Source organism: Schistocerca americana, chromosome 7, assembly GCF_021461395.2.
Source record: "Schistocerca americana isolate TAMUIC-IGC-003095 chromosome 7, iqSchAmer2.1, whole genome shotgun sequence".
Classification (NCBI taxonomy): Eukaryota; Metazoa; Arthropoda; class Insecta; order Orthoptera; family Acrididae; genus Schistocerca; species Schistocerca americana.
The window spans coordinates 445328017-445340522 of record NC_060125.1 but is presented as its reverse complement, the minus strand read 5'-3'; the positions used below and the strand labels follow the sequence as shown (position 1 = coordinate 445340522).

The 12506-nt window shown below is 43.7% G+C and overlaps 1 protein-coding gene across 2 annotated transcripts in view; it reads right to left on the bottom strand.

Moving 5' to 3' along the window:
* Nucleotides 1-551: 551 nt before the first annotated feature.
* The window catches only part of LOC124622568, a 46834-nt gene continuing 34879 nt past the window's right edge, over nucleotides 552-12506 (bottom strand). For both annotated transcript variants that reach the window (XM_047148316.1, XM_047148315.1), the window contains exon 2: nucleotides 552-1668. In XM_047148316.1, the coding sequence (XP_047004272.1) occupies nucleotides 865-1521 (657 nt within the window). In that variant the 5' untranslated portion in view covers nucleotides 1522-1668 and the 3' untranslated portion in view covers nucleotides 552-864. The remainder of the gene's footprint in view (nucleotides 1669-12506) is intronic.

Genomic DNA, 12506 nt, shown 5'->3' with positions numbered 1-12506 from the left:
GACAAAATTTGTGTCACACTCCAAACAGTTACAAAGGTTTGTGGCACTTATCCCGTTTCAGACTCACCAGAGGTCCACCACATACCGCTCATGCTGTCCTTCGGGCTTATACGCACTAGCAAAAGTGATCGTAGTGATCAGCCCGCTTTTCATGTTGTTAGCAACGGCTTGGTTTTTGAGGTCTATTTAAAATCTGGACCATCTAATTGTAACTCTTCAGGCTTATCCGGCGAGAGCTTGACATGTGGAATAATCGGGTCTACTGCCGGATGTTTGTGTCACCCTGGCACAATATTTCGGCCACATAACTCGTTGCCTTCTTCAGGTGCTACCTGAGACTGCCGTATTGGAGGATCCTGTCCAGTATTTATGCTCAGAGGGCGCTGGCTGCTCTCTCTGCCGTCCGCGCCCGCCTGGCGTTGCCTGTAATGTGTTGTCTCTTCCTCGGTGCTCCCTCGGACGTCCGCACCCGACTTGGTCGCCATCTGTGGCAGCTGTCTGCGCCCTCTGAGCATAAATGCTGGACAAGATCCTCCAATAGGGCAGTCTCAGGTAGCACCTGAAGAAGGCAACGAGTTACGTGGCCGAAATATTGTGCCAGAGCGACACAATCATCCTGCAGTAGACCCGATTATTCCACATGTCATCTAATTGTAGTTGATAGGTAAAGAAACAATGGGCTGGAAAGGAATCAGTAAGTATTTACCACATTAAGTTAACCATAGCAGAAAAGCTTGGCAAAGGGTCGTATTGGGCTTTGAATATTATGATAATTTAAGAAACAGTTCAAGAGCTGTCAGTCAAGATGGAAATTCGTTATCCAGCTCTGTGAAAATCTTACTTGGCATGACGAACCGCACGATGCTATACACCACGTGCTACTGGCAACTGCTCCACATGTTTCGTCATCGTGACGCACTCCAGCAATGCGAGCAGCACCCCGGAGAGCGCGCGGTGTGCGTGGCGGAGTGCGGGCTCCTTGTCCTGGGCCAGGTGGAAGATGCACATGTCCATCAGGCAGACCGATATCAGGACCGCTGTCGACGTAAGTGTAAACTCCAGCGACCCTGTGTCGTCCGTTCGGCAGTACTTCCAGAGTGCGACGAACATGAACAGCACCCCTAAGAGTGTGTCGCACACGTGGGAGAGTACGGACGATACCGCGTCGACGCCAGCGTCATGGCGATGGAGGGTAGAGGATGCGGCAGCCCAGGCCAGCGTGATGACGTTCCGGGCGGCTATGAGTACCCCCAGTAAGGTGCACCCCAGCGCGAGTATCCTCTGCAGCCGGTCATCTGTTACAACGTGTCCTGCGAGTCCGAGGAGTGCAAGTAGCAAGGAGGAGAGAGTGTAGATCGCTTCCTCCGTGACCGAGGAATTCGCGCAAATGAGAATAGCATCACAGTGGACAAAGACCAGCGTAAGCATAAAAATTGGCAGCAGCGGGATATTGCCGCCACTTCCAAAGTGGAAACCAAGTCCCATGAGCACGCACGTAGTCCAAACGATCCCACCGATCATCACTAAGAGATTTTTGAGTCAATTCGTTGGGTTCTTTCTGTCGGGCAGCGGACACCTGGGACAGTGCGAGCTGGAAGACGCCCGTGGCCGTCAGGTAGGCCCCTAGCAGGCTCGGAACCGCCTGGAGGGTGTGCAGCAGCATGTCACCTGTCCACAAACATAATAAGGTTTCTATTTAACTACAACAAGTTCCACGAAGAAACACCGCAACTGACATGAACCATGCGAATCAGCAAAGCACAGAATGACAACTCAGAATTTCAATTTGATGTAATGAAAGGCACAAGATTTAGGAAGATCTACAGTATTAATGTTTTTAGTTATAACCATTTTTAATTAACAAGCTCATCATCACACTGTAACTGACTATCGTCTTCAGAGAGGATACAGTACTTCTGAACAAAACTGCAAAATAAATTACACCTGGAGGTTAGGTGCAAACACAGAGGTAACGTCATCATTGGCAGTACAGTAGTAACTAACTAAAAATGTGAAAGCTAAACTGACAATAAATACATTGCTCACAAAAATTAGTGAACCTTGACTCTGGGCGTCTGCCATACTCCATTGACCAATATTTAAGACTTGGTATGGTACAAAATTTATACCATTGTCTTTCACGAATTACGTGCACAACAAAACATCATTACCTCTTCATTCATTTACATAATAAAAACTGAAATATCCGAAACAAAGAGAAAACTATCATTGAGTCCAGGGTGCTTTTCATTGGACCCTGAGAGCTTCAATAACTTGCATGCCCTCCCTGAGCTTTTATCACAGATTGACACTCACATAGCATGCTCCCTATATGCCTACGCAGGTCACCCTGTAGTATCCATTCTCATTCTTCAATGAGCGCCCTTGAAAGTTTCTAGAGAGTCTGTGGTGGAACAGGACGATCACTACTGTCACGCATGTTGCACACAGGCTCGATGCGGTTGAGGTCGGGAATCACCACTGGCCATGCCATTACTTCAATTTCCATGCTCCGCAAGACATTTAGGACCACCACGGTATGCAGTAACCGCCACATGTGTCAATAGGATCTGTTCGATGTACTACCTGGCGCTAAGCCGACCGCGGACCACTAAAAGATTGTGCAACTGTCAACACTCATGCCTCACCATACCATCACAGAACCTTGACAGAATCTGCCATCTTCCTGGGCAAGATTTGACGGCTACCACTCACCACAGGGTCTTCAAACACGACTACAGCCATCACCTCGCGCCAGTTTAAATCTCGTCTCCATAATATAATAAAATAATGGAATAGATGATAATAAAATGCGTGGCCTTTTATAATGTATTGAATTAATGAGATTAATTTTTCGGCATGAATGACAAGCACAATAAGCTGAGCTATGCCTGGAAATAAGTTCGTATTAGTTCATATTATTTTGCAGGGCGAAGTAGTTTCTTTCTCCGCTGTAGATTTGTGCTTACCATTCCTTATAATGCTACGTTTGGTCGCCGTGTTCACCTTTGAAGTCTTGACCGTGTTCCCATTAAGCTTATCGCATCTTCGTAATTTTCCAAAGTACACAGGTGGGCTTCAGTTCTTGTAATTATTGTACTATTTGAAATAACAACTCACACGACCTTTCTGTTAATAAAACAATACTGTATTTTTCTAAACGGTGCACATATGAAATACATACTCCTCACTTATTCATAGCGACCCCAAAATGGCGGTCTACAATTACTCGCTAAAAATGGCGTACTTTTCACTCGTTCACTAGCTGAGCGCGAATTCTTCCTTCCACCTACCGGTACCAGAAAAAATCCTCTGTTTTTTAACAACTGAAAGTCAGAAAAAAAAATACATGACGGTAGGCATAGGCTCTATGATGGGCACCGCTTCATCTTCTCTCTTTGCCTTTAAAGAAGACGAAAACATAAAGGAAATGCAAAAGGTTTATCACATCTCGTCTATGGATAACATCTTTCGCCTGTGATGAAGTTGGTACTCGACATGGGAATGGCAGGGCTGAAGCCGAGGTGTGAGGTGTTGTCCTGTCAAGTGGGGTACTCGAAAAAGACGTCTGGGACGTAAGGTTCTGTCTAGCAACTTGTTCCTCACAGTCTGATCGGACACAGCGACTCTAGCGCCTTGCTGAGATCATCTTGCTGTGTTCTCGCGGTAGCTGTACGACGCCTGAACTCAGAGACGGCCAGGTTGCAATGTATCGGTAGCCTTGTCCAACCCACTACAGTGTGTCTGCAAGCTCTGAATGACACATGGAGAGACAAAGACATTGGCATCTGCAGCAACAAGACGAGGCCTAGTAAAAAGCATTGGGTAACACCAGAGATATTGAATTTAATCGATGAAAGGAGAAAATATAAAAATGCAATAAATGAAGCAGGCGAAAAGGAATACAAACGTCTAAAAAATAATTATGTTCACAAAACATGCAATCACGTAGGAATTTTTTTAGTCTAACAACTTGCTGTAATGCACACAATAAGGAACGAAAACATTTGTTCACTAACGTATCAACAGCTGGCATCAAGTAAACAATATGATCATTCACTAATTAAAAATGACCAAGCACTTTTCACACAGCATTTATAACATCTGTGTCCACATAAAATTTATAACTCTCGTTAACTAAACATCTTGAGTATTCATTATTCAAAAGTGATCCAAAAGTTATTTTTCACAAAGTCGTTACCTTATCTGTGTCCACATAAGAAACATTTGAATTACTATTTACATTTTCTGCACCACACTATTCACATGTGCACTACTGCCTACTCATAAGCAATTCTTCTATAAACCTCCTTTTCCTGGAAAGCAGAGACAGACTACTGGTGCACTGCCGCATTCACGTCCTCATCAGCTTTCATTTCTGTGTGGGCGTCTGCATGTATTCCGACCCATAGGCATTTCTTTCTTAATATTTTTTTTATTTCTGTCAGGCAATAATTTAGTTTCTTGCATGTTAATTAGTGTCGATTTTACAACATTTGTTCCTGCAACTTAAATGACATATCTGAATAGATCTGAAGTCACCTGTTATATACATTATTACATCTCCAAAACTAATCACAAAACAATTAATGTTCCGATTACAAGTTATGTGACCAATTAAAAACTCATTTAATTAAACAAAAACATTGTCTTCATTGTTTCAACATGACATCCACATTGTGTGATCATTAATAATAATATGTAGTTTTTTAGACCTCAGTTAATTACAATTATTTACAAGCAGAATAACATTATTTGTCCCTGCCCTTTATAGAGCTTTAAGCCTACTACATGCAGCGCACCCAATATTTTACCTGATTTGTTGATGTGCCTGACAGTAAGCATTAGGGTGAGGAACGCTTTCAATTTTGACTGACCCATTATAAATAAACTTCAATTTGGAAATTCCATTTTCTTTTCATTGGATTTCTCGTGTGTTTTGACGAGGACACTGGCCCCTTAATTTGTTGGTTTTAAATTGGCATCGTGCCTTTTAATTCGTGTTTCAGCACGTTTTCTGATCTTTTCCCTCAACGTCTCTTTCTTTTGACTAATGTTTAAATATTGTCCCGGTGTGAAATCGATTATCTCGTCTATTACACTTTTCGTCTCAACACCAAACATGATTTCCTCCGGTGTGAAGGCTCTTCTCTCGTGGAACAACGAGTTCATGATCCTTTCAATATCCTCTACATATTTGCCCCACGCCCTCTGATTGTTATGGCAGTAAGATCTGAAATATCTACCCAGTTCACGCATGTAGCGTGCTGAAGCGTTGCTGGATGGATGGTAAGCCGAGATATGAATGACCTCTACCCCACTTTCTTCCATGCCGTCACTCCATATCTTGGATATAAATTGCTCCCCATTGTCGGATAATACCGCCTTCGATTTTCCTACTTTCACGAAATAATCGCCCGCGAATTTGCTAAACATCGCTTTAGCTGTGGCCTTATGGGAAGTATACAGCTTCACAAATTTTGAAAACGTATTCAATGCGACCAGAACGTATGCAAAATTACCAGTTGTTTTAGGTAACGGACCCTAAACATCCGTTGCCAGAATTTTTAAATTATCCTTAGATTGTATACTTTGCGTAGGACCACGAGTAGTCACGTTTGTCACCTTAACTTTTTGACGCCTATCACATGTTCGAATTCTTTCAGTCACCTTCCTATTCATATTGCAAAAACTCACAAATGCAGATATCTTACCCACATATTTTTTTCGCCCCACAGAGACCGAAAGCTAGATGAAAATAATCGATCAACTCTGGGACATATTTTCCTGGTCACTTCACACAACACTCTTCTTTATCTGTATTCTTTTGTGGGTACAGAATAAAACCATCGATTTTATAATACTTCCGAAATTTCTCACCCCTCTGATCCTTTGCATCAAACTCTGCTTTAACTAATCTCGAGCATTCGTCCTCATTCTGATTCAAGTATTTTCTATCGATACATTCTCACTATAGCATGGATGTTTACGTATATGTGCTTAGGATCACTGTAAGCAACTGTGCTTACTGAAAAGTTATAACAGTCTTTGCATTCAACTTCTACACCGTGGTAAATTTGGGTGGCGAAGTTTTCCACGATTGGCTCTCGCACGTGATTACAGTTGACATTCATCTCTGACTCTGTTGGGAAACAGAGCCACAGACAGTGGCTCCATTAGTCTTTTCAGATAGATCTCTTCTTTTCTCTGTGGCTGCAGAGAACAAAATGCACACAACAAATTACATGAAGCACGTCTTTCTCCATGTACTCTGATAGCCACTAAAACTGAAACACCAGAAATGGTAACAAACAGTGAAATCTGAATGACTGTGTGTATACTATATACTGCAGTACGAAGAACACATGATTAAATCTGTAGGTGATTTGGGAGAGTACAGGGTGCCAAATTCAGTAGACAAACATGTCATACCCGGCAGCAAAAACAGCTCTGAGTAGAACTGAGCTTCGACACATTTTCAGGTACGTCATTCCATGCTGATTCAACTGTATGCTAGAGTTCGTCAATCATAATGGCTCACAAGCAGTGACCTCCAGTCATTGCAACTTATGACCACATGGTTTCTGTGGGTTAGAGATCAGGAGAATAGCCTGACCACGAACACAGTCGAACAACTTCTGCTGTGAGATAGATCAGGACAGAATGGGTAACGTGCCGTATGGTGTTACCTTGTTGAAAGATAACATTACGCAGATCTCGAAAATAGGACACAACCAGTAACCCTAATAAGTCAGAAATGTGGCGGATGCTGTCCAAATTATCGGTTGTGCGAATCAGAGGTGCTCATGTTGTGAGCCCAGTGGCACACCATACCACCAGCTTCTGGAGCTGTATAACGATGATGAATGCAATCTGAGAACAGTTGTTTACCTCGGAGCTTCCACACATGGGTAGGTCCGTCGTCATGCTGTATCCAGTCATGTGAAAAGACGACATAGTACTGTTCCCTTGTCCATTGTTATCGTTGGATGCGCTACTGATGGCACAGCCGGCCGGGGTGGCCGAACGGTTCTAGGCGCTACAGTCTGGAACCGCGCGACCACTACGGTCACACGTTCGAATCCTGCCTCGGGCATGGATGTGTGTGATGTCCTTAGGTTAGTTAGGTTTAAGTAGTTCTACGTTCTAGGGGACTGATGACCTCAGAAGTTAAGTCCCATAGTGCTCAGACCCATTTGCACTATTTTTTGATGGCACACCTCTCTCTGATATGTCGAGGGAAGCTACAACAATGATCGCCCGCTGACAGTCCATGATGCTCCTGACGTCATCACGCTGCCCATGTGGCTACTTGTCTTAAGGCAGACAATCCCATTTCTTGGCTCAATTCTCCGTGGCAATGCAAACAATATCTCTGTTTCTGCCCTCCTCTCTCGCTCCCTGCGCATCAGTGGTTCCCTGTGGAACGCCCATCTCCAGCGATGTTTCGTTGGACACCACCGAACACACTTCCTCCACGAATCCTACAGCCGATCCCACTGCATCTTTGCCCGTACCTTCCACAGCAGCGTCTGGTTTCATTTCCATCCGTATGCACCAGCTTCAGGGAATACGTCGTGTAAGATATAACACCCCTTTTATTTCGTGCCGTGATTTTTCTACACCATTTAAGTCCTGCACCATTCGCCTGGTGGAGCCAAGACTGGAGGGCCGTTCCAGTGCGACAGTCGGTTTATGGAGCATGAGACGGACCATGGACAGTGCTCTCACTGTGAAGGAGCTAGCGAGCATGCCAATGGTGGCGACTCTTGTGTGTAGCAATGGACTAGCCAGAACTTGGAACAAGCACCAGGAAAGAAGATGGGTGGTTTCTGGCTGACAATACATCGAGAGTGGCGCTGAACGCATCGGGGGCACACCGTCTGGAATTGTGTTTGTTCCTAAATGGTCTGTTCCTAGAGGTGGGTTAAAATTCAGTGAAACAGCCAGAGCTTGGAGCTGGGAACTTGGAGGCAGCTGACTGTCAACATATAGACAGCAGCGCCAAATGTACAGAGGACGAGTTATTGGGCTCTGTCTTGGTTCTAAGAACTCTGTCCTGGAGTCTGTTGGGGAGGAGCAGCACAGCCTAGACAGGATGTGTACGCCTATGGAGCTTAGTGGGAGGTGGTAGCTATCGACACCAAAAGGGTGGCGCCAAACACGTAAAGACTGGCTCAGACAGTGTTTTTGTAGTTGCTGGGAAGTTTGTGCCTGGAGTGCATGGATGTGACTGTGACTGGTAGTGCGTGTTCCATACACAGGATTGCTCAAGAAAGCTTTTCGGCTATGGTGTGTTCAATTAACAATCCTTGATAATTGTTATGGATTCGATGGCATTCGATTTCGGTTGGTTGTGTACTAGTTGTATTTCGAAATTCCACAGTTCACTGCTCACTATTGACTACCAGGATGCCGCAAATGCACTATCTTTCACACGTGGTGACCTTGCCCACTTGTTCGTCTCATTGCTGTTTACGGAAAAGCTACGGGTAAGATTCATGTTGATACTGATAAAACATTGTTATCTAAATTGCCAAATTCATTGGTTTGGCATCCTAACACCTTTCTGTGTTGATTTTTAGTTATGGACTTGTTATAAGTTTCCAATGTAGCATCATTTATAATGTCGGAAGATGTGCAGGCGTGCATGTGTGTGTGTGTGTGTGTGTGTGTGTGTGTGTGTGTGTGTGTGTGTTTGTTACTGTGTGCTTGTACATGAAAGAAGATTTTCAATTAGTGTAATATTTTGACTCGAACCTTGACAGCATGACAGCAGTGTACCTTGTTGGTTGTTGTATGCCTGTTACGTTGGCGTTTTGCTGTCGTCTTGTTGATTTTTTTCTGATAGGGATTTCTAGGATGGTTGAGTCAGAAGACCATTATGAATTGTGAAATTTCGCCAGATACATTGGAAAGTAGGTCTATTTTCACTGTTAGAGAACTGTTGGTAATGCTATTTCTCCCACAGAACACTATTTGGTGTTATTAATTTGAATATCCTCTTTTTTAATGAAGTCAGTCCATGGAAACATTTTACTTAATATTGTACTGACTGAGTCAATAGTTGTATTGTTAATAAATGTTACCATGCTATATTATAATTACGAGCCTATTTGTAGCAGTTTGGGCGCTCCTAGTTACAACTTAGCCAAATATTTAGCGTCCATCCTCAGTCCCCATGTCGGAAAATTCAACACGTTATTTCCAATTCTTTGGTTTTTATTCGGCGGTTGAAGTCTTTGTGTCTCAGTCCCTCGGATTTGTTCGTTAGTTTTGATGTTGGCCGGCCGGTGTGGCCGTGCGGTTCTGGGCGCTTCAGTCTGGAACCGCGTGACCGCTACGGTCGCAGGTTCGAATCCTGCCTCGGGCTTGGATGTGTGTGATGTACTTAGGTTAGTTAGGTTTAAGTGGTTCTAAGTTCTAGGGGACTGATGACCACAGATGTTAAGTCCCATGGTGCTCAGAGCCATTTGAACCATTTTTGATGTTGTGTACCTGTTTACCGGAGTTTCTCTAGAAGATTTTTTGCCGTTAATTCGTGACAAATTGATCAAAGAAACAACTAAGCTCTGTCAACATGTGTTGACGTCGACGTATTTTTCATTTAATGGCAAATACTTTGAACAAACCGATGGAGTAGCTATGGGGAGTCCATTGCCCCCATAGTCGACAATTTGTTTATGGTAGATTTTAAGGATATGACACTGAAGACGGCGTTCTTAAAACTAACTCGTTTCTGGTCCTACGTCACCGATACGTTTATGATGTGGCCACATGGGAGGGATGCTCTGGATCGTTTCCTACATCATTTTAACTGGCTGCATCCCAATATCAAGTTCACGATGGAAGTTGAAAAGGATGGAAAACTTACGTTTTTAGATGTCTTGGTCTACAGGAGGGATGATGGGACGTTAGGACATAACCTTTATCTTAAGCCCACGCATACGGACAGATATCTTCATGCATCATGCACCAACGCAATGGTGTCCTACGTACATTGGTAAATACAGCTTACGCCATCTCAGATCCAGATAGTTTGACACAAGAACTGGACCATCTAAAACCTGTGTTCAAGTAGAATGGTTATACTGATAATCAGATCCATCGTGCTCTACAGAGTGAACCATAGCGGGAACCAACATAAGATACAAGCAAATCGGTGGCATTCCTACATATTGCCGGGAGCATATCTTCAAAAATAGGAAGAATTTTAAAGAAATTTGTTATTAAGAGTGTATTCCTTCCACCAGCTAAGACCAGAGTTCGGCTGGGCTCAGTGAAGGGTGATTTGAATTTGAGAAGCCTGGGGTCTACAAGTCTCCCTGCCATTGCGAGAAACCCTATACTGGACAAACGAATTGTATGGTCCAGGATCGCTGCGTGGAGCATCATCGACACACGCGTTTATTTCAGCCATAAAAATCTGCAATGGCGGAACATTGTCTTATTGAAGAACATAAAATGTACGATGAGATACAAGTGGTTGCGCCTGCGTTGCTGTGCAGGGACTGTGTAGTGAAAGAAGCCATTGAAGTCTGGCTATCTGACAATATTATAAACAGAGATAAGGGATATCCCTTAAGTAAGAGTAGGAACCCTGTTCTGTTTGACATTAAGAAACAACGGTCCTTGTCTCGGTCTTCAAAAACTGTCAGTAGTGTTTGATATCGATTTATCGTTTCCGCGAGCTTTCACCACCGATGCGCTGGTGTGCCTGTCGCCAGAGGGCAGTTATGTTCGCGCACGCGCGGTGTAGGTGGACAGCCGGAATATCGTGTCCAGATGACGATACATTTCGACTGGAGACCCGACATGAATATAAGAGTCCTTGATACTCCTAGGGATTCTGTGGAGTGCCACGGCAGTTTTGTTTGGTTTTGTGCTAGCTTTATATTGAAACGCCGTGGCTTTTTGCTCACTAATGGCTGTTAACGCGATTTCACAAAAGCTGTTCTCTTAAACGTGAATAAATAACACTCATTTTTATAGCGTCTTCTGATATGTTAGACGTTAGCACATACACTGCCTGACAAAAAAATGTGAAGCGCCCTAAAGCGGAGGAGGAACCAATATGAAATCTTACGGATTGAGAGGCTATTTGGTGTTATTTGAGTGATTATGGACTCGAGTCAGGTTTACAAAGAACTTATCAGAATGATTGTTCTTATCAGTATGACTATGCATCTCTTCCCTCCTGAATACTTGCATTAATTCGGTTAGGCTATGTGTCATAAGGCCGTTGTAGCGTCTGAGGCAAGATGGTCCACAACTGTTGCAACTGGTCCTTGATATCCTGGATAATGACACTGGGATGGAACTGATGTCAGAGCTGGTTCCACATGTCTTCTATCAGGGGTAAAGCTGGGATTCTTAATAGCCACGAGACTACCTTAATATCAAGCAGACAGTTCGTAGAGACACCAGCTCGCCGCCATACTCGCCGACGATTGTCATTCTAGGTAGTACAGAACCGCGATTCATTATAGAGCACAATGCAGTGCCATCATTCATTAGTCAGTGCTTCCCATTCCCGGCACCAATCCAAACACGTCTGCTTGTGTTAATGGCGGACTATGGACCAGACGTTAAGTCGGTAGTCCGGCTGCTGCTGCAGGATGGCACAGAACACTGCAGAGACTCCATTACTTGTTCTCGGATCGTAGACGGAAATGTGAAGGGCTTAAGATGTGGTTGGTGCACAATACAACGAATCTCCCTTGTGGTGGTCAGCCGTGGTGCACCAGAACCTGGACGACAAGTGTGACTGTCTTCACGTGCCCACGCAGTGCAACATCAGGCCACTGTCACATTGTAGTGCCGCACAATCCTGGATATTACACCATTATATCAGCCTGCCAAACTGAAACAAACAATGAGGCCCTTTCAAACTCTGTCAGGTGCGGTCTCTCACGACTACGCAGCATCGCCGTGTCCTTCACATTGATACTCAACGTCTGCGCTGTCCATGCCTCTTAAATACCTGACCACGACTGGTAATAACAGTAAACACGAATAACACTAATGCAATGCGGTGACCGTTCTATCTGTCACAGACACTTGTTACTCTATCATTTGCATACCAGCTAATGGCGTGTACGAGTACAAAGTTACGTAGAAATTCGACCATGTCTCTTGAGTGCTTCAGGGTCTTTTTTTTTTTTTTTTTTTTTTTTTCAGGCAGTTCAGTTCAGTATACAAACATCGTAGTTGACCCAGTAACTATCTCGAGCAAATTAGGGCAAAGAGTGAATACATTTTATCTTTGTAAAGTAAGTCCATAAGATAGATTAAAACAGTTACGTGTTTCAGTTACTTATTATTTTCTCCCACGAAACATTTTGAGGGCTTACGCTTATATTATAAGAGGCAGTCAAATGAAATTGAACTAAGTAAGTAAACTGTTTATTATTCCAAACGTAATCGTCATAACCGTTAATACATATATCCCACAGTAATAAAAGAAGGGCAGTGCCTTTATGGAAAACGTTAGCAACTGCCTACGA